General features: G+C 41.7%; 1 protein-coding gene across 2 annotated transcripts in view; it reads left to right on the top strand.

The window, feature by feature from the left end:
• Positions 1-19,142, top strand: part of MAP3K5 (mitogen-activated protein kinase kinase kinase 5) — a 152,228-nt gene extending 133,086 nt beyond the window's left edge. For both annotated transcript variants that reach the window (XM_090040084.1, XM_090040075.1), the window contains 7 exons: positions 4,845-5,030; positions 8,380-8,485; positions 9,756-9,999; positions 13,254-13,366; positions 15,132-15,244; positions 17,967-18,043; positions 18,838-19,142. In XM_090040084.1, the coding sequence (XP_089896210.1) occupies positions 4,845-5,030; positions 8,380-8,485; positions 9,756-9,999; positions 13,254-13,366; positions 15,132-15,244; positions 17,967-18,043; positions 18,838-18,898 (900 nt within the window). In that variant the 3' untranslated portion in view covers positions 18,899-19,142. The remainder of the gene's footprint in view (positions 1-4,844; positions 5,031-8,379; positions 8,486-9,755; positions 10,000-13,253; positions 13,367-15,131; positions 15,245-17,966; positions 18,044-18,837) is intronic.
• Positions 19,143-22,449: the final 3,307 nt, after the last annotated feature.

Below are 22,449 nucleotides of genomic sequence, written 5' to 3'. Positions count from 1 at the left end.
GTTTTACTGAGGATAATAAACAATGTACAAAACAATATTTGTACAGTAATGCATATGTATTTTTATCTTTAGCTGTCTGTGCAGTTATTAAAACTAGCTGGGCAATGGAATAAAAAACATAGATGTTTTCACAATTGTTTTTGCCAATACTTTTAAAGCAATACAGGATGCTGGGTCAGTGCATATAATGACCAGTCAGTCGGCTTCAAAAGTGTGGAAAGACTGATTGTTATATCAGCCACCGTTACTTAACCTGTTGTTCTAAAGTTACAAAAGTCCTTTATGAAGCCGTGAGTCTGGCTAGAGTTCCTTTGCCTAAACTGTTCTTATGTCATGCTCCTGCAAGAATGCTGAGTAAAATAGAACTGGAGTCACCAGAATATCTTTCCATTTCTTTCAAACAAGTAAAACGTAGATAAAAAGGAAATAAGTTGGAAAACAAATAGCCGTATGCTTCACAGTAGTTAGGAGCAGAGGTGGAAAGGGAGAGATGAGTATCAGATGGAGCTGCAGAAAGCCACAAAATAATTACAGCATGACATATTGACACTACTTTGTGGTGAATCATTGAGATGTGTCAGTAAATGATAACATTGAATAAATGACATATCACCATGCTATGGATTTTGCAACATAGTGGTCAGAGGATGTAATGTTTTTGTTTGTTTGTGTAGTCTATACCTAACTTTGTAACTTGCAAGGCTGAGTATAAATTTGTATGAAAAATATATTCGCTAATAGTCTAGTGTCTAAAACTACCACATTTGAGATAAAACTAGTGCATATTTGCTTGATATACTGTTCTTGGATACTTAGCACTACCGTTTTGGTGAGAAACTGGTGCCATTTCAATACTATACGGTTGTAGGTCTTGATAAAAATTGATCATCAAACACTTATATTGAAGGGTCAAAAACTGGAGAAGCTAAAACAGATAGGCTTTGCTGTTTTTTAAAAATGCCACTATTAAAATATAATATAAAAGAACAAAATAATACAATATAAAAGGACAAAACTGAATTATTACATATAGAAAGAATTCTTGAAGCATAAAGTCATGGGATGGATATACCCTATGCTGTACTGGCCCCTAAACTACCTCCTCAACTGGGACTAATTGCTATGCCTGAAACAGTTGGAGGGATAAGATGGTTTTACTTGGAGGAGGGAGGTTCTGAGAGGAGTATCTTTTAGCACTTGCTTGCTGAAGAACCACCCAGCAGCCAAGAGTGTAGACCACAGAAAGCAGGTGAGGGGAAACAGCTTTCAAGAGAGGTGTGGTAGGAAGCAGTAAAGGGGTAAGGAGAACAAACTCATTGCTTTGTTCAAGATCCCAGGTTCCTTCAGTAACCCACAACAAATGAGTACTAAAGATGAAGAGTTAAGGGATTTGAATCCCAGAGACCAGCAATGCTCAATCCTTTTGCACCGCAGGCTGGATCAGGCCCCATGCCACTTGCCCCCACTTCCCTAGATAAGGCTCATACGACCCCTGCTTGGCCCCATGCACCCAGGTCAGGCCTGTGCTACCCCCACCTAGATTTGGACCCTGTGCCCCAATCAAGTCCCACACTATTTTGGCCTGGCTCCATGTGCCAAAATTGAACCTGTGCCAACTTCATCTAGCTCAGCATGCCTGGATTGGGCCCACATAACCCCAGCCCTGGCACTACACACTCCTGTTGAGTCCTGTGATGCCTTGGCCCAGCTACACACTGGGATCAGGCTCCATGCTGCCCTGCACACCTGGATCATCTCCCATGCTACGCTGTGTCATCTAGCACACAGAGCCAAGCTATCCAGGCTGTGGGGCTCCCCACAGGTCCAGACATTTGGCAGCAGAGGAGGGCCAATTAATGCTGCTACTGCTCCACCACCTCCAAATTTTTTGATAAAGGGGAAGCCCCACAGGCTGGATTACATGGCTCCATAGGCCAAGTACAGCCTATAGGCTAGGCACTGAGCACCCCACCCAAAGACATAAGACCTGTTGACCATTGGATAAGACCAACACAGCTAAGTACCACTTTATGACCATTGGATAAGGTCAAGATGGCTGAGTCACCAAGTTCTTTGCTGCTCTGGAGGGGAAAACTGGTATCAATGGGCACCTATACGTGAGCAGCGAGGCTGCTCTGATGTACTGTAATAACAGTGCATCTGAGCAGACTCAATTGAGTCTGCTAGAGCGTGGTAATTACTGCACTCTAGCAGACTCCAGCATCTCATGTATCAGTGTCCCCGTGCTTAAAAATGGTGGTGGGGACAGTTTATCTAAAGCTCTTGAAGTCTTTCTAGTTAAAGCACCTGTGCCCCGCCCACTCCCAGAGTATGTGTATAAACACCCCAAACCAAACCTTCATCTGAGGAATGACAATGGGTGGTGTAAAAGGGAAATTGAGGCCAGCTTCCCGCAAGAGAAAGACTAAGTGAATAGCATATCTATTACAGCTGATCAGGACCTTTTTTTACAAGGTTTTGGGGCTTTTCTTTGCCAAAATGATAACTTTTTCATGGAAATACAGTTAAACTTTCTCAGCTAAACTTTTCTTCAGTAAGGAGAATGGGGGATGATAGACCTATTCCAGAAGAGCCAATTGTCTATTGGTTAGACAGCTATCCTGTGCAGTGTGGGAGGCGAAGGTCACATCCTTGGTCTACTTCATTTGGAAAGCCCTAACCACCAAGCTAGTGAGTTTCTCTCTGTAGACTAACGAATATTATTCATACAAAGTGAAGTATCTCCAACAGGAGAGAGCACAACCCTAGAAGAGCTGACAGTTGAGTGGATTCTCCAGATCTAACAGAATAGGGGCTTGAAGGAGGGTTCTCTCCTGTCCCAAAAAATGTCAAAACCAGGGGGGCTGTTAGCTATTCTGAGACCGGTCTATTTCTTCCATTCAGATTTGGAAGTAGGGTTTGATTTTATTCCAATGCAGAAAGAACTCAAATGGCCTCAATGCATTTTTGGTTGAGGAACATCCAGCATGATGCAGAGGGTGGTAGTGGATGGGTCAGTGTCAACCTGGAAAGATGTATGCAGTGGAGTCCTTCGGGGCTCAGTTCTGGGGCTGGTGCTATTCAACATCTTAATCGGTGATCTGGACAAGGGGGTGGGAAGCACCCTGTCCGAATTCGCGGATGACAAAAAAAAATATGGGGTGAAGCTAACACCCTGGAGATGAGGAGCCAGATCCAGGCTGACCTCGACAGGTTGGGGAAATGGGCAGAGAGCAACAGGATGCAATTCAATAGGGATAAGTGCAGGTGCTACATCTCGGGAGAAAAAACTGCCATTATACCAATAGGCTGGGGGGCGACCTTCCCAGCACCACCGAGGCAGAAAGAGATCTTGGAGTCACTGTTGACTCCAAGATAAACATGAGTCGCCAATGTGACGAAGTGGTCGGCACAGCCAATCACACCTTGTCGTGCATCCATAGGTGCTTCACAAACAGGTTCAGGGAGGTGATTCTCCTCTATGCGACACTGGTCAGGTCACAGCTGGAGTACTGTGTCCGGTTCTGGATGCCGCAGATCAAGCGGGATGCAGACGATCTGGAGAGGGTCCAAAGAAGAGCCACTCGTCTGATTAGAGGCCTGCAGGGAAGGCCCTACGAGGAAGACTAAGGGACCTAAACCTCTTCAGCCTCTCCAAGAGAAGGCTGAGAGGGGACCTTGTGGCAGCTACAAATTCATAAGGGGGGAGCAACATGAAGTAGGTGATGATCTGCTTACCAGGGCACCCCCTGGAATAACAAGGAACAGTGGCCATAAACTATTGGAGAGTAGGTTTAGACTGGACATTAGAAAAAAGTTCTTCACGGTCAGGGTTCCCAGGATCTGGAATGGGCTTCCAAGGGAGGTGGTGCTTGCCCCATCCTTGGGGGGGGTTTTAGGAGGAGACTGGACAAGCACCTGTCTGGGATCACATGGTCCCAGGTTTGGTGACCCTTTTCTTGCCTGCCAGGAGCAGGGGGTTGGATTAGATGGCCCACTGAAGTCCCTTCCAACCCTAAAATTTATGAATCCTGGTTTTGACTAGCTCTAATGCAACAACACTGAAGAGCAAATATAAAAAGAAAGAAGCAATCATGATGTTTATTCTCTCAAATTTAACTGTAATTTCACCTGACATAACAAAAATTAAGAAAGCAAATGAAAAATCTTCTGTCACTACTTCCAATTACTTTTACTAAATATTGCCTTATAGTAGATAGTGGAAAACCTTCATATTGGGGTCAATCTTCTGCTTAAGTTAAGGACTAAAGAGGAAATTCACCTCTTACAGAGACCTCCGTACCAGTCCTTTGCTCTAACCCGTACTTTAAATGCTAAACTACGGATTTACCTTCTAGTGATCCACTGCGTAGGTCATTCTCTAGACCTTTTATGCTTAATGGGCATGGGGGTATTTATTTCCCATATATTTTATACTGGAACATATTACTTGCTCCAAAGGTATCAGGCCACTGTAGCACTTATACTTTTGGTTATTAAAGGTGTAGTCTTAGTGTGTGCAGTTTTCATAAGTGGACTCAAACTACCTTTAAACTAGCTAGCTTGGGGTGTTTTAGCACCACAGTTGTGGCAACATGGATTTTAGTACAGGCAAGGACAGACTGTCAGTTGGTTAGCCCATTTGTAGCAGTGCCAAGCTAGCTATTTTACAGCTAACTTGGGTCTGTGTGCATGAGCTGTAGGTACACTAAGCGGTAAAGTTTCCAGAATGTTGAGAGCAAGGATTATTTATTTTGCACCTGTAACTCATTGAAAATCATTAGATATAAAATTAAAGAGGTACATGTTCGCTAACTTTTTCTTCCTTTTTGTTTTTCTACTAGGGAGCTGAGGAACCCAAGCTGAAGTGGGAGCACATTGCAACCCTTGTTGCTAGCCTCAGAGAATTTGTAAGGTCAACTGATCGCAAAATCATTGCAACAACTCTTTCAAAACTGAAACTGGAGTTAGACTTTGACAGCCATGGCATTAGCCAGGTCCAGCTGGTGCTGTTTGGTTTTCAAGATGCTGTAAGTAGGCACTTTCATATGCTTAGCTATACAAAGTCTCCAGTAAAAAGATTAAATTAAAGCCTGGCATAAGCAAATGGAACTTCACTGATCTCATTTGCTTCATAAAATGAGAACCACTCAGGCTTCTGAAAATCAGAGCCTTCAGCCCATAGCCATCTCCTGGCTTGGCTGCTATGTGATCTTTTTGGCAGTAAGTGTACTTTGCCCATAGCATCTATTTTTAAATGTATTTCCCCCACCCTACAGTTATTCATTTTCAATAAGAAACAGTAGGAAAGAAACATAGTTATGTAAACATTACACCATAATCCTCAAATGGAAACACCTAAAAATCTCTCACCTTTGTGGTTTTTGTTGCAAATAAATTCAAAACTGAGTTAAATAATTATGCTAAATGGATACGGTTTCTTGGACTTGCTTAGCTTAGCAAAATGCACAAAAATGAAGCCCATTTAGCTCACAATATTGTCATAGTAGTCCTGTTTTAACATTCAGTAGTCAATACGGAAATTCTGCCAAGTATGTCTGTTTCAGTTTGTTTATAAGTGAAATAGGAAAACCAAAAAAATAGATTGTATTATTTTTCAAAACATCACCCCAAGCTGTGTCAGCAACTAATGTAAACTTGCAGTTATCCACAGCAATAAACAGGATACTGAAACAAGGTCCATTCAGAGATGAACAATTAAATGAGTTGCATTCTTTGCTTACTAACCTCCATTTTAATGGGCTAAAATTGTCTTATATGATGTCAGGTTAAAAATAATAATACACTGGGAAAAGTTTGACTTTGTTTTGTATCATTATGCCCTGGTTGGATCTGTGAGGTCAAAATGAAATGAAAACAAATGAAGGTTGTCCAGCGTATGACTTCCAGAGTATTTAACCCTGGGAGCATCTGGGAGCAGATGAAGACTAGCGCAGTGGTGCACAACCCAACTGGAACCAGGAGCCAGATGAGTGGCATGGAGTCAGTCTTGGGCAGATCATACCTGCAGACTGGCCTGATCTGGCACATGGAGCTGTGTCATCTGCCTCTGAGACTCTCCAGAGGTGTAACAGGGCACCTTCATGCCAAGAGCAACCATAACACACTTGGCAGCTCCAGCTGCTGCTGTGCCAATGGTGGTAGTGTGGTCAGCCAATGAGGGGCAGGAGCCATTTCTGCATCTACCCTCCCAAAAGGGAACACCTGGGGCTGCTGCATTCTTCTCAGTTTTGCAGCTGCTGTTAATAGCAACATTGGGGAAAAAAACACAAATTTTGCTGAACAGCTACAGTGGTCTACCAGGCAGGCCTCCTGCACAGGCTGCCTTGGAAGAGTGGGCCCTAAGAGCCTTTGCCTGGACTTTCAGGAACCAGGTCTCTCGTCGACCTCACATTCCCTCCACCCCTTGTCCGTCTTGCCCATGAACTCTCCCAACATGTCAGAACCCATCCTTTTCCAAGTCCCTGCCCCTGGAGGAGTCCCCCAGACATTTGGGGAAAATTCCATTAAAATTACAATCCTTTGATTCCATGGAAGTTAATTGAACCCAAGATGTTTTGAACACTTTGTTTGGTCTCCGTTGATTGGCATTTCCAAAACAGCTCTCATCAGAAGTATGAAGCTGTAGCAGAATTCTACAACAGAAAAAAACAGCTTATATCTACGTCTCAGTACTCCTGAAAAAACATCAGTACGCCTGAAATCAGGATGTTGTTTAGAATGAGGAAAATGATCTCCTTTTGCCTCGTAGGTAACAAGGTCTCATACTCGGTATATCCTCATCAGAGCAGCTGAGAAGAAAAAATTGTTTTGTATTCTAAATAGCTTAGTTGCGGTACCCTGGACATTTGTGTGTTTTAGGACTGAAATAAGCTATGAACACCTTTGTGAACACTTTGAACTTTATGCTCAGGTCTGGAAGGGCTGCATATTGTGGTAAACTGAGCCAACCTCAACACCTTTCTTGAATCACTATGCCTGTCAAGAGGTGCTCAGCATCTTTCCTGACTGAGCCTAGGCTTATTTACCAGCAGAGCATATTTTGATAGCTTGCATTTACCTTGCTCACAAATGTCTTTTAGTGTAACAAAATGCCATCTAGTGGCCATTTCAAAAAATAAGAAAGTATACATTCATCTGCTTTCTACATTAACATGTTACTGTGGCTGCATTTGGAAAGTGATAGAAAACGTTTTCATTTAAAATTCCACACATTCTCAAAAGATGACATCATCTGTATAATATTAGTTATTTTATATAGAAAGAAGGGCAGCATTCATGTGAGAAAATTAAACTGACCCTGCTTCCACAAAATTCTCTCATAATGAAAACTAAGCAGAGAGGTTAATGTTCTACCTTTGTTAGTCCCCACCAAGAAGTTTGTTCTGTAAGTCCTTTGTGGATGTTTATTAAAATAAGCTTATAAATATTTATCTTTCCAAAAAATGTTACTGGATTTGTTTGTTCTTTTGTGTTTTGCTATTGGTGGGCTTCCTTTCCACCCTTCTGGCTTGGTCAGAGTTGTCATTTGTGAAATCTGTTGGCTGATATCTTAACTTACTTTGGTTATTGCAAAGTTTAGAATTATCCACCCACTTAGCTGCATCCTTGCTTTCTTCCTCAAAGAGCATGCCCAGACAGGTATGCACATGCATTTTCCCAGGTACAAATATCAGTGGCACATAGTTGTGCTGCTCCTACTTATCCCTGGGGAGTGCCCCTGCATGTGTGCACTGATGCCAGGCAAATTGCCTCAGGTCAGGTAGGGGAGGCTGGGACCAGCACCTGAGCTGGTCCCAGCAGCCTTACCTGGAGTCCTGGGGGCCTCCTGGGGCTGCAGCAGCTGTGATCCGGGAGTGTGGAGCCTGGCTGGCACCGAAATGTGGCTCTGGCCAGGGTCTGGTTTTGGGTAGTGTGTGCTGCTGCCACGTGTATTGCCTCACTTGTTTTTTCCCATTTGGCTCTGTGCTGCAAATATGCAGTGCAGAGAAACATATCACATGCATGGGGTGCCTTTTGCAGTCAAAGTGCACATATGTGCTTGCGTGGATGTGCCCAAAGAGTCCATAAACCTTTCTATGTGTCTAGTTGAGATAAAAGTTTTGAAGGCAGCACCACAGGATGTACAAAGAAGGGGAGAACCTTGCCAGTAGACATAAGAAGTTATGTTTTCTTGAACTACCACCACCAGCTCAGAACAGGTAGATTGGGCCAAAAACTAAGATGAAAAAGGCAATAACAAAGAAAACCTTGTTTTTCATGTAGGCTAGCTGAACTTTAATGCTTAATATCAGAGGACCATTTTATGCAGTTTTAGGATGCAGAGGTAAGATTTCTGAACTGAATTCTCTGTTACAGGTCAATAAAGTTCTCCGAAATCACAACATTAAACCACACTGGATGTTTGCATTAGACAACATAATTCGAAAAGCTGTGCAGACTGCTATTACTATTTTGGTCCCAGGTGAGTTACTTTTTGGTCAGCAAACATTTAATATCTGATCTCTTAAATGTTTCATAGCTATGATCATCATGATCATAGCTAAAGCTTTTGAAACCTGTCCTGACCTTCTACTGTGTTTTTGATGCATTCGTTAGCTAAGTCACAAATCAAATATTTGCAGGTCAGCTGCCCAAGGTGTTTTGGAGTGCATCTTTCTGGGATATGTAAAGCAGGATGTTACAACATGATGACTAATAATTGGATACTTGTCTATTTCTAGGACCAGATTTTCCAGGTGCTTAGCACCCATTCTTGAGTGATAAAGGGGGCTCAAAAGAACTTGGCAACCCTCAAGCTCCAAAGCATTACAAGGAACAGGCTTTGGGCTGCCCAACATGTGGCAAAAAACTCCTGTACAAGTCAATCTACTATGCACAATTGCTACAGCTACTGTATTTATTCAAATCCAAGATAACTTTGAATTTAAGATGACCCCCCAATAATTAGATTTGATACATGAAAAATTCATAAATTTGGTATAATTTTCTATGTATAGTACCTAATTAGTGGAAGACCATCTTCAATTTGTCCTCACACATGGCTGTGGCTGGGAAAGCAGCAGTGAGGGGTGAGAGGCTAGCCCCTGCCCCTTGCTCCTTGCCTTCGCATACCTATGCCTGTCCCCAGCCATGTGCCCCCCTGCCAGCTGGCCCTCCATGCCTGTGCCTACGTTCTGGCACCCCACTCACTCTCTGTCTCCTGCACCCCTGCTCCCCTCTGCAGGACCTACTTCACACATTTACATCAGGCGCAGCAGACATTCATAGTGTTTTTAATTAAACAGTTGATGATCAGGTATGTGGTAGTCGTTCAGAAAGTTTGCTGGTTGACAATGGTGTACCAGCCCAAAAAGTTTGGGAATCACTATCCTAAATAAATACGCGTTAGGTGTATTGCAGGCTTTGAACAAACATTGCTCCTTAACTGTTTGCTTTATGTAGCTCTATGGAGCATCTCAAAGGAGTTCTGCTTTGTTTGTGGGGGGAAAAATCTGGATCCTTTTTACAGCAAATTTTTACTGGCTGGAAACCTAGAAGTGAATAGCATAAGCCAAATGATATTCAAAATGTACTAGGCCATTGAAGAAGTTTTTGAGCTCTTAAAGCCTTTGGAAAAACAATTTTAATCTTTTTCTACAGATGCTTCAAGTATGGCTTAAAGCTGTGGGATGATCTACAATTAAGACTTTATTATTGTGGAGTATTAATAATAAATATTGTTTTTCTAATAGAACTAAGGCCACATTTTAGTCTTGCCTCTGAAAGTGATACTGCAGATCAGGATGACATAGAAGTGGATGAAGATCATGATGAACGTCCACACAGTCAAACTATTCAACGGCCTTGCATTGGCATGGAAGATGCCATAGCTACCTCAGGTGTGAGCACACTCAGTTCAACAGTATCCCATGATTCCCAGGCTGCTCATAGATCACTGAATGTGCAATTAGGGCGGCTAAAATTAGAAACAAATAGGTAAGTTTAACTTCCAAGGACCAGAGTATTTATAATGGTCATTGCATTTATTTCATTCTCAAAAAGTTACTTCAGGATATTAAAGTATTCAGATATCCCAGAATACCTTTTATGGCTTACATAATTGACTATAACAAGTCATTTATGACTTTACGTGCGTTAAACCCATAAAATTTATATTACTCTTAGTTACTGCCATATAATACATGAAAAATGAATGAATGTTTTCAGGTGTGCTCCCTTTTTTTAAACTTACTGTATCAATCCAGTTGCCAAAGTCCTGCTGTTTCTGCCTTTCTGCTTCATGGTTAAGGGACTATACATTTTGTTTTCATAGACACAGAACTTACTATTCTTTTCTATTGTTAGTCCCAGAGAAAAAATCCAAGCTATTAAACAGCTGCACTGCACAACTGAACTGTGCCTGGTCTGGTCATTGTTCTTGTTCTGCATGCAGAACTCACTACAGCATCAATACAAAATCAAGCCCTACAGCTGAATTGTTATAAAATATATTTGGTCTGTCAGAGAAAGATGGAGACCAGAAAGGCTTTCATGTTTAAAAAATAAGTAGGATCCAATATACAGATTTCTAGATTACTTGCAAAATATGCCTACATATTTATAGTTGTTTATATATTATTGTGCTGGATTATTCTTAGTTCTTGTACTTAAATTAAAATGTTAGATGATTATGCTTTCCAAATGCATAAAAAAAACTCAGTGTAATTTGGCTCAATTACAGGTTGGGAGAACAGTTCTGCACTATTTTCTTGGAGCATAAATAGAGTTTGAGTATTTATTACAACTTAAAGTAATCAGCTTTCCCTAAATGGACATTTTGAGAAATGCAAAAAACAATATACTTTGAAGTTGCTGGCACAGTATTCACCCCCACCCAAACGTTTAGTCAGTAAAGAAATAATAGAGCCATTGTAGCCAGTCAAACTTTATTGCCCAGGTTTATGAGGAGTGGCAGCATAAGCAAATATGTTGTATATATAAAGCTTTAATCCCTTCACTCTACGAGGAGGTAAATGATCTATTCAATTCTAACAGTTTTGTGCTTTTAATTTTTTTAATGAGCCTTGAACACCATATTTTCTCTTCTTTTATGTGGAAACAACAACCTTTGGTCAGAATTAGATACCAAAATACCACCTGTCATAAGTTCCAGGGAAAATGTATCTTAATAACATGGATAATTGCATTACTTTAAGCTTTGTTAGCATAAGGAGCATGCAGCTGGCATTTTCAGGGTAGAAAGTAATTGACTGCTTAAATGGTCATCGATATATGTTTCAATGCAGAAAAATGGGTGAAGAATAAATTGTATGTACAGTGAGGAGGTAGAAAAGTAATCATCATATAAGAAAAGAACAATGGTCCATATTATCCATCGTTCTGTATCAACTTGAGTTGTAAAATCATGATAATGCTCTAATTTATTCAGAGGGGACATTTTCTCTAAGCACCAGAGGTTGGTTGTAAAGATAGCATAAAATGTATATTTCTTTACATCTTAGCTACTGTAAGACATAAGTGTATGCCACACTGATGTACCTTATTTTCTTGCATATAACCTACATCTTTTCACCTAAAGCCAGCTGGGGAAAACTAGGGTGTGCATTATATGTGTGGAAAAGGAATTTCCACAGTTCCAGAAATTTGGCAGGGGGTGGGAGACTGGGCAGTGGGAGCTCTGGGAGCCATGGCAATTAACAGTTCTACCACAACTCCCTTGCCCCACCCTCCCCAAATTTACAGACCTGTAGGAAGCCCCTTCCCAGTCTGCACCAGATCAGGCCAGCATGTGGGGTTGGTCTGCGGCTGGATGCAAGGGTCCAAGTTCGATCCAGCATACAGCTCCTGACCTGTCATGGCAGGGCCAACCCCACACACTGGCTCTGGAGCCTCATGCCAGTTCAAACCCGGTGTGCCAAGTCCAAGACTGCGTGCCTGGTGAGACCTGGTGCTACAAGTCAGGACCATGTGCTAGCTCCAGGGTTGCCTACTAGGTTCACAGCTGGCATGCAGCTCTGGAGCCAGCACATTGGGTTGGATGTTGCATGTGGCTTCTGAGGCCAGACTCGGTACCCTGGTTCAGACCCAAAATCTGGCTCTCCAACTGGTACATAGGATCAGACCCAGCATGCAGTCCTGGATCCAATGTGCCAAGTTGGTTTGCAGGCCCACCTGGTGCATGGGGCTGGCAGCAGGCTTAGCTCCCTAGCTGCTGTAGCTTACTTACCTCAATCAAAAATTTTCTTTTTTCCTTCAGGCTCCCCTTGAAAATCAAGGTGTGTACTATACACAGGGTGTGTTATGTGCAAGAAAGTATGGAAATAATAAATAGCGGCAATAATTTTCATATTTAAATTCTGCATTTCGATGGAATTATTTCTTTTTATCAATTTAAGTTCTGTTGCCTTTGAATAGTTTTATTTTCCTTTTTGCTGCAATATGAAAAGAGATTATACAGAAGCTCCATTTGACTTTCAGCACTTAGTTATATTATAACATAATATGTGTGCTCACAAATGTCATGAAGTCAGCTACTAAAGACCTCTTTAAACTAAACCCTAAACCTAAAGTCCTAATCCTCTAGGTTTTAGGAGAGGATTTAAAAAGTTTGTTCCTCATCTTCCCACTTCAGGGCCCAATACTAGGCTTTGCACTCTGAGTGCAGGAATGGAGTCAGGCTAGACTTGCCATCACTTCCAAAATTATAGGCATCACCATATTCCCACTATACTTCGTGACCTTCTGTGTCTGCCTCTATGATTACTTTCTTCACAGACTCCTTTTGGAGTTGGGTATACCTTGTTGTATGCCCTATAAAGGTTTATGTTTCAGTCTCAGCAAGCCTGGTGTCCTCTCTTGGCTTTGACCCTTGACCCTCCACATCACTTCCTCCTGGCTGTTTTATTTTTTTCTTTAGGAGCGATCTGAGTTTGAAAGCTATAGTGAAAGTTACTGTGAAGCTTCTGTTTAGTATAAATGTTGAAAGCTAGTTTTACTGAAATGCTGCAGCTTTAAGAGCTATGTATTATAGTTACATTCCTATTATAAATTTTTAACCAATGTACTAGCAAAGGGTGGAAAAGTCTTTTGTCACTTAAGTTTCATAATTAGTTATGGATATTTCAAATATCACTATAGTGATCCTAGTTTCCAGTGCAACTAGTTTGATATTGGCTTCCCTCTGAACTCAACCTTAAATTAAGAAAATCTCTGCTGCCTTTTCTCTGCAGGCTGCTGGAAGAGTTAGTTCAGAAGGAGAGAGAATTCCAAGTCCTTTTACAACAAGCTATAGAAGAAAGGAATCAAGAGATCAAAAACTTGAAGCTAAAGTCACAGCCAATAGGTAACTGTCTGAGTAGAGATTTCAAAAGGAACTGGCTTATACAGCAACTAAATACAAAGAATGTAGGAATCAAGAGATTAAAATGTTGCTGCCCCTGTGTCAGAACAGGCTTTTTACCATGCTTCTCACAGGGGGCTCTGATTTGAAGTAAGACCACATGCAATCGAGATAAATTTGTTTCTTTGGGTTATACATTATGGGAGTACGCAGGGCTCTTACCTTGCTTGAGTTCTTTAATTTTAAGTGTTCTTTTCCAAATTTCACTGACTTAGTTGCACTGCATATATGTATGTTCACTGAGTTAACAAACTATTCTAATTGTCGTATTAAAAATTTATAAATATGCCTTAAAGCTTGTTATGTGAAATGAAGTTGCAGAATTGTGTGTACAGGCAACCGCTGCTTAGCATTCTTAATTGGTTCCTGAAAAAACGAGCGTTAAGCAAAACCAAAAGTATCTGACGACCCAAGATGACGATGCAGTTGTTTTTAATGACCCAAGACCATGACCGTGAGCATTATAACGAAACTCCCTGAGTGCTAAGTGAAATCGGGTATCAATTTTAAATGAGCGTTATAGCAAAATAATGCTAAGCAAAATAGTGTTAAGCAGGGGCTGCCCGTAGTCTCTTACAGGCAAAAGCTGAAAATGCTGGAATTGATATAAGAAGAGACTGAGGTTGTCAGTGGCTGGTCCTCAGACAAACTGGGAACACACTAATAACAGCTATTTGGTGAACAGAGAATTTGGTGGTCTTAGAGGTGACAAACCAGAATTCTAATTTTTTATTAGGTACATGATATTTATCTAGTGTGGGTGAAATCCTAGCCCTGTGAACTTAATGGGAGTTTTGTCCCTGGCTTCAATGAGGCCAGAATTTCACCCTGTATATGAGGCTGCAACATATGAATTGATAAAGTTATACATTTTCCTTGGAAAAGGAGCAGTGAGTGTAGCAGTAAAGTTACTGGCTGATTCTACAAGACTGAAGAATCCCTTTCTATGTAGTCGTAAAACAATATGTTCATCAAATGGGCATTGAGGAAAGGAAAAATGGAAGCCTGAGAAAAGGACTTAGTGGGAAAGTGGCCATATTTGAGAGAGATGGAGGAAAGAGAGAGAGACACTACCGAACAAGCTGTAAGATTACAAATCTTTTATTTTTAGCAGAGGTGGTGGTTCTTGCATATGTTACCATGGGATCCATTTTATAACAAAATAGAAACCCTTGAAAAATTAGTATCATAAAAATGGCACAGATCCTACTCCTGCAGCCTTACTTAGGTAAAGTTTTATTGAAATTAGTATAGGTCATGTCTAAGGCATTGTTTGCACACACCAGTTGCACAGCTTTAGCTATATGGCTTAGTTAAATCGGAAGAACCACCCAGCCCAGACGCAGTCATGCTGAAATATAGATGGTATAGTGTACTGGTCTATTTATCTTTTCTGGAAAAGGAATCGGATGTCTTGCTATAGGACTTCTTTTGCTAAAAACATGTACACTAGGGCTTGTACTGCTTTTTAACTACTTTTTAGTAGAAAAATAAGTTAAATTGAGATAAGAATTGTGTGTAGATAAAGGCCTAAATAAATGGTGCAGGATTTGATCTGAGTGGTGTTAGCAATTAGGGTAGCATGGGACAGATTTTTGTAGACAGAATGGGATCACTGAAGACAATATTTCTGGAGGTTTAAAAAAAAAAAAAGCAAAAATCCAAACACTTTTGAAATACCTAATCTTTTCTCAAAATTTTGATCTAGATATTCCTGGATTGTCTGTTGCTCACCTTAATCTGTCTGGCACAGGGTCTGAGGACCCTGATCTTATAAACTGGCTAAGAGTTTATGGAGCAGATGAAGACACTATCAACAGGGTAGGAATTGTATTTTCTATTCAGTTTATGATGTGGCAGCAATGTGTTAGCTTTCATAGGACTTAGAAAAAAAAACCCCCTGGAATTATTTTAACAATTTTTGAAGGAGATGTGATCATGTGTAAGGGTGGGAAAAGGGTAAGAACACAAAGATTATGATAAAAAACAGTCTTTGGGTAGTAATTCATCTCTCTAGCTAAGGCACAATTGCATTTGTCACACTAGGAAAGAAAAACATTGCTTAAGTTCACCATTTTTCAACCTTGTTTTGAATGCCATCAGCCCCTGGCCTCCAGCTAAACTTAAGCATCAGATTCAGAGTACAGTTTGACCTCAACCTCGAGGTAATAAATTACCTTTGCTTGGTCTCTGCTGTGATTCCACTGTGATTTTACATTGAGACTGCAATCGTGCTGCAAAAATTAATACCTGCTTTGCAGTGAAGAATTAGAATCAGAAGTGCTGTTATCTCACGATTTCAGCTGGCTTCAGTGAGATGTGAATGCTTAACATGTGTGAGAGTTGCATTGCAAGGTATCTTAAAGTTAGGTACCCAGAAACTGAAGGGGCCACCTTTGACAACAACAGTGTCAACCTCTCTGTTTCTGTTTCCCCTCTGAAATTATTCTTATACTGGTTACTAAAGAGCATTGGAGATGATTCATTAATGTCTCAGATAACGAAGAAATTAGTGAAGTCTATTAAAATGCCAGTTAAAACAGAAAAGCTGAGTAACTATAAAATGTAAATGTACCCTGCAGATAAACCACATCCTGTATAAAGATTAGGCACTTTATATTGTGTTAAAAAATGAAAAATAAAGTGGACAAAATATACCATATTTACCTAAACACAAGATACCTCCTTGAATTTTAAGAGAACCCTCTCCCCCAAGTAATTTGATTCTATACATGCAAAATTATATATTTATTATAATTTCCCATTTATAGAATCTAATTTTGGGGTGGGGAGGTCACCTTAAATTCATCCCCTGTACTGCTGTGGCAGGGAAAGCAGTGTTGAGGTGCCAGGGGTCAGATCCCTGCCCCATGCTTGTCCCCTTGCTGCCTGCCTCCCCTACCCCCTGCGGCCTGCCCCCTGCTCCTTGTCCACCCCTCCCTTACCTTCTGCTGCAGCTCTGCTTCTCTGGGGCAGTTGGCAGCAGCAGTGGCCCCAGCCCAGCCAGGGAAAAGCAGTGGCACCTCCCAGTCCAGCCGGGTTGGGGCTCGAGGAACTAGAGCTGGAACAGAGGTAAGGGGGGAGGGAGGTGGAGTAACAGCCTTAGGGTGACCACCCACGCATCCCCAGAATACAGAAAATCCTCTTTGTGAGGGGTGGGACCACTTGCCCCTTGGCCAATCAGTGGTGAAGGGCGGATCTGCCATTTTGGCCAATCAGCAGTGAGGGGTGGTGCCACCAGGCCTCTTAGCCAATCAGTAGCAAGGGGCAAGGCCACCACAAAACAGTGGGGAAAATACTACCGGCCTTGGCTTATTGCTGACTTTTATAATAAAATATTAATTCTCTTTTACTTTGCACTTTTAATGACATTGAACGCAGACAATAGCAATTTTGTTCATGAGTACCAAATTAATAAAAAGTAATTATTATACACTTGGTGCCTGGAAATCTGCCCAGAGCATTGGATGCCTGTGGCAGTACAGCCAGTGGGACCCTTTCTTCCCCAGGAGACAGAAAGGCTTGCCTGTCCCGGAGGAGAGACAATGGCTTAGTGAGCTGGCCCAGGAGCTCAGAGGTCCCTCTGCTCAAAGCCTTGCCACCCCATACAGCAGGACACCTCAGACTCACCGGGCTGCTTTGTGGGTGCGAAGACGGTGACAAGAGCCTCTTTCCAGTCCCACCGGCATTCCAGCAGATACAAATGCAGCGCTTCACTGCCTGCTCTCAAAACCATTATCTTGTGGCAGCGCAAGGGGCGGGGCGCTTGCAGATCAGCTGCCTGGCTCTGGCAGCTGAGCTGCAGGGCCCGGGCCTACCCAGGGTCAAGATGCTCAGGCACACAGCAGTGCCTCTGTTCTTGCTGTGCCTGCACCTGCACTGCATCCATGGCTCTTCTCTCTCTTCCCTCCTTCCCTCTCTGGCTGGAGCCCTGCTCCTCCTGGCTGTGCACCACCCTACCTCTAGGCACAGCTAATAGAATTGTGAGGACAAATGATTGGCATGTATTTCTACCAATTAACTGAAAACAGGACTTTATGCAGTCCGTTCCTCATGCAGAAACAGAGGGGGACAAAGGGTTTTAAAACAGGATGGTCAGCCTAGCAGATGCAGGCATAGAAAGGCAGGCTGCAGGTTCCCCCCACCACCCTGCTGTCTCCCCTGCACTCCTCAGCCACAGGGGCTGTCCCCTCCCCTACAAAATGGGCTGCTCTGGCCCAGGGCAGGTGGCAGCTCAGCTTCAGCTTCAAACCTGAGTCTGGGACCAAAGCCTGAGCTGAGCTGCTGTCTGCCCCAGACCAGTACTCAAATCCAAAACAAGGCTTTTTCTCCCATGTGGATTGGATTTGTGTAAATATGGTACTTATATAAACCAAGCAATAACATTAAACGTATCAAGCAATACAGATACCAGAGTTTGGTCGAATCCTTTATTCACTCTAAATTCAAAACTTGGGTTTTAAAATGCCTGAGGTAAACATTGTGACAGAAAATAAATTGATATTTCTGATGAAACTTTCAGCAAGGACCTTGTTCTTTTTAGTTCTTGGCAGAAAACTATACACTAACGGATGTTCGCTGCTATGTTACACGAGATGATCTGAAAAGCCTGAGACTGAGGTACTCCCCATTCTATTTATTAAAATTAATTGCAAACTGCTGAAATATAGTAGTTATTTTGCTTAATATAGCTCTTGGCACATTGTAACTGATATTCTGAAGGTCTACTTGCATTAAAAGAATACTATAAAATCTAATAAACAATATTCAGGATTACTGAAGTCACTGAGGCACTCTTTGACAATGTACTAGCACACTTTTTTAAAAGTTTATTTTTTTTTAAATGTCTTAGTTTGATTTGTTTTATGAAAATGTATCTTGCGCAGTAAAGCAGCAACATATTGCCTTGAGATGGTGTTCTCTGAATACTTGCTTTTGTATAAGCAAATATTATACATAGAAAATATGTAACGTTTTGAGAATAGTAAATTACAGAATCTTTCTGAAAACGATGTAAACTCATACAGCTGCAATGTAACTAAACTGCTGCATAACCACACCAAAGGCAGTTTATCATTACAGGAACATATTTAAATAAAAATGGTACCTGTAACTAAACCAAAAGTTTTTGCCCCTGATTATCATTTCAGCTAAAAGTTAAAATATGGACAGTTAGTGCATTACAGTGTATTGTTAGTGAGGGATTGCTTTATAAAATCAACAAGAATATTTTTTAGGAATTTACTTTTTAATTATTTTTAATTGTATTTTAGTACTTTGGTTTTGGTTTTTCGCCATCTTTGAGTGGAATGAAACTTATTAGTACTGCTGCAGAAAAATCAAAGGATAGCTAATGTTTTGAAGTGGGAACCATTTCATAATACCTAAGTATCTTTGTGGTTTTTCTTTTCCAGAGGAGGGATGCTGTGTACGCTCTGGAAGGCCATCACTGACTTCCGAGAGAAGCATGCCTGATGGTGGCTACGTGTGTTTCTGCTTCTCTGTGGAGAGATTAGGAAATCCTCTATGGCACAGAGCAGGTGTTCTGTCAGAGAGACTGTTGCACTTTAATCCAGTATTTGTTTACCAATGTTAAAAACACTGCAGCTTCCTGACTGCATTTATGCCTACAATCCCTGTAAACAACCTTCAATATTATTTTATTTTAAATGTTTTTACACAGCTTTTTTCCAAAATAAAATCTTTAATTAAAAATGCATCTTAAAGTAAGCAGCTATATTAGTTTCAACCTTCCCCCCCAACCTGATGTCAGATTTTATGTGATTGTGCATCACTGGAACAAAACCAAAATGTGACAATTTTTGAAGTTCATTCCTTGTAATATACCTTACTCTATAGTCCAACTGCATACGTTCAATCATAATGTAAAGCTTACATTTTTTCTTTTGTGTACAGAACCGAAAAATAATTGTTTCTACCTACTGCCTGACATAAAGTTAAATATTGTTTATTTTTGGTAACTTAAGTTCTACAGTGCATTTGTTTTAGAGTTGTTTATGTACTACTGAACTGTACCAGTTGCATACACCTGAACCATAGTAATGTTAGCTTGTTCTAAAGCTATCTATTGTGATATACATGGTAAAAATAAAGAAAATCTAAGAGTAAAATTTGATAATTTCCTGATTTTAAAGGATTCTAAATAGTTCAAACTGTAATGCATAAGGGAATAGCTAGGAGGAATGGGATAAAACTAAAAGGAAAATTTTAGGCTGAGTGTTTACTCAAATCTAAGACAAGGTGTCCCCCATTAGCATGGGGGAAAATGCCCCTAATCTTATATTCATATACAAAGCCAGAGTCAGAGGTGCAGCAGCCACCTGCCCCCTGTCCCCCTCCTCTGCTTGCCTCTGCAGCCCCCCCTCCCCGCCCCTTCCTGTCAGGTACAACTCATCTCCAACTCCAGCTGGATTCCCTCCTGGGCATAGAGCACGTGAAAACTCCATCCTCTGCCCTCCCAATCAGCTGTGCTGCCACTGCTGCATGACCCAGCAAGGGCTGAGCTTCCACATGCTGTGTTCTAGGAGGGAACAGAGCCCAAGCACCCTCTGACAGTAAGGAGGCAGAGGCTGTGGTAGGTGTTGGTGGTGGGGCAGGAAGGCTGCAGGGGAAGCAGAGGGTTAAGGAGCCATCTGAACCCACCCCTCCCCCAGCCACTGCTGTCCCTGCTGTAGTGGGAGGTAGTCTTAAATTCAGGGTTGACTTAGATTCAAGTAAAAGCAGTGATACTTTTTTAATTCCCCAAAAACCTTAGTGATATTAAAATTACCTTTGCTGTACCTTGATAGACATAGCACTATATTTTTCTTCATGTTATCAGTTTCCATATTTTCATAGGACAGAATTACTCCTGGATGTTCTGGCTGATTTTATGCAATGTTTAAGTAGCCACAGTAAATTGAGATGGGAACTTCCAGATTCCCAGCTACCACTTGTAAAATGTAAAATAATTTCAGCATGTTGCTTTCTATTGACAGGTTTTTAATTCCTTGGGCTTCTTTCCCATAAACTGTGGAATAAGAACACTGTTTTTCTATTGGCATTTAGAAGTGCCAGAAATTTCATATTTTATCTAATTGTCTATTAGTAGATCTATAATATCATGTGATATTAACCAATATTACACCTAGGCTGTTGTGGTGTATAACATTCATTAATATTACACGATTAGATTACGAGGAAGTTTTAAGAAACTTTGCAGCTGATACATAGGATAACCTGTTTAGAAATAAACTTTTCCCATAACATTTTAATAGTTGGTATACGACTTAGCTGGTAAATTTGAATGCTTCAAAGAGAATAAATAACTTCTCTAATTATTCTAAATATAAAGTAACAAATTGCTGTCCTGGTAGGTATGCAATAATATTTTTATAAATCAATGTTATAGCTAGATTGTTGGGAGGATAAAATAATATTGAGGGGGGAAAGCTAGTGGTGCAACAAGTTGGTGAAATACTTCTGTACATGGTTTTTAGTCCAGAGGACTTTACAAAAAGATCTATAAACATGCATCACTGAAATACAGCTACGTATGCAGCAAGCCATGTCTAAAATGTAAGCGGACAGTGAGCAAACAGGGGTAGCAAACAAGACAAGCAGCTTGCAAGCACTTTGCAAGTAAGTTTGCCTGCCCCTCTTTGAAGGGGAGCCTTTAAGCTTGGTGAGAGGAAGTAGGGAAAAAGGAACCTTTCAGGACCAAGGAGCAGTAAAAAGACCAGCTTACAGGCTAGTTTGCTAAAGAAAGTCTGCTTGGAAGACAGGCAGGAAGAGAGGCAGCAGGGGAATGTGTAGGGGATGGGTTGGACAGGGGTGCTCCTACTTCCCACCTGGGTTGCATTAGATGCCCTGCAGAGGTTCCTTCTCTGGGCCCCCCAGGAGAAGGGAGGAAATGCATTTCCCGAGCTGGGGCAGATAGAGAGGCCATACACTGCACCAGTTCTTCCTCTGAGATGCAGAAAAATGGCTGAAGGATGTTGCAATGCCAGAGCCACCGTCGCTGCCTCTGTTTGCATCTATTAGGTGTCTGTCCAGGAAGGACTGCTCACTGTTGAAGCTTCCACCCAGGTCCTGGTTTGGTGCTGTGGAGACTACAGCTTGCAGATTTCTTCCAGTGACAGTCAGGTGGGAGACTACCTGTGATGTGAACAGTGCCTCCTTGTAGTGTCCCTTAGGGAGCAGGCAAGAGAGCTGCAGGAGGTGGCAAGGCTCCAAAGCATCCTCTGCCAGGAGGACTTCTTTGATTCTGTGCTGAAGGAGACCTCTAGGACTGTGGAGGAAGGACTACCAAAGGTAGCGCTAGAGAAGGGAGAGGACATGGACTCCCAAAAAAGTGGAAGCTTGAAGCTTGTGACCTCTGGCAGCAAACAGAAATCTTCATCTCCACCTGAAGCTGTTTGCCTGGAGAACAAATATGTCACAGAATGATTACTGAGACTCATCCAGCCCTCTGACTACTTCCCCATGCTGCTCAACTATGTGGGCAACAATGATACTGCCAAGGGAAACCCTGAGCAGATCAAAAGTGACTATAGGTCTCTGGATGCAAGGGTGAAGGGGACCGGGACTTCAGCTTCTTTGACCATGAGATGTTGTTCCAAGAAGGATTGCTAGGAAGAGACAAAGAGGTTAGGTTACCTCTACCTAACAAAGAGATTTAAGAGCACCTTTGCAGGAGGGCTTTAAACTACGTTCATCAGAGGATGGAAACCAAAACCCAGAGGTAAGCTGGGAAGTAGATGACCTGGAAAAAGCGTAAGCAGGAGGGGGCAATAAGGTAAGCATTCTCATTCTTCCTGAGGAAGTAGGGCAATTGGCTAGCTGCCTCAGGTGTGTATACACGAATGCACGGAGCCTGGGAAACAAACTGGAAGTCCTTGCACAGTTACAAAACCATGACATGATTGGCATATCAGAGACTTGGTGGGATAGCTTGCATGATTGAACCATTGTCACGGATGGGTATAAACTGTTCAGGAGAAACAGGCAGGGGAGAAGAAGAGGAG

The sequence above is a fragment of the Crocodylus siamensis genome, chromosome 1 (assembly GCF_052110815.1).
Source record: "Crocodylus siamensis isolate JL-2025a chromosome 1, ASM5211081v1, whole genome shotgun sequence".
Lineage (NCBI taxonomy): Eukaryota > Metazoa > Chordata > Crocodylia > Crocodylidae > Crocodylus > Crocodylus siamensis.
This window is presented reverse-complemented; position numbering and strand designations above follow the sequence as displayed.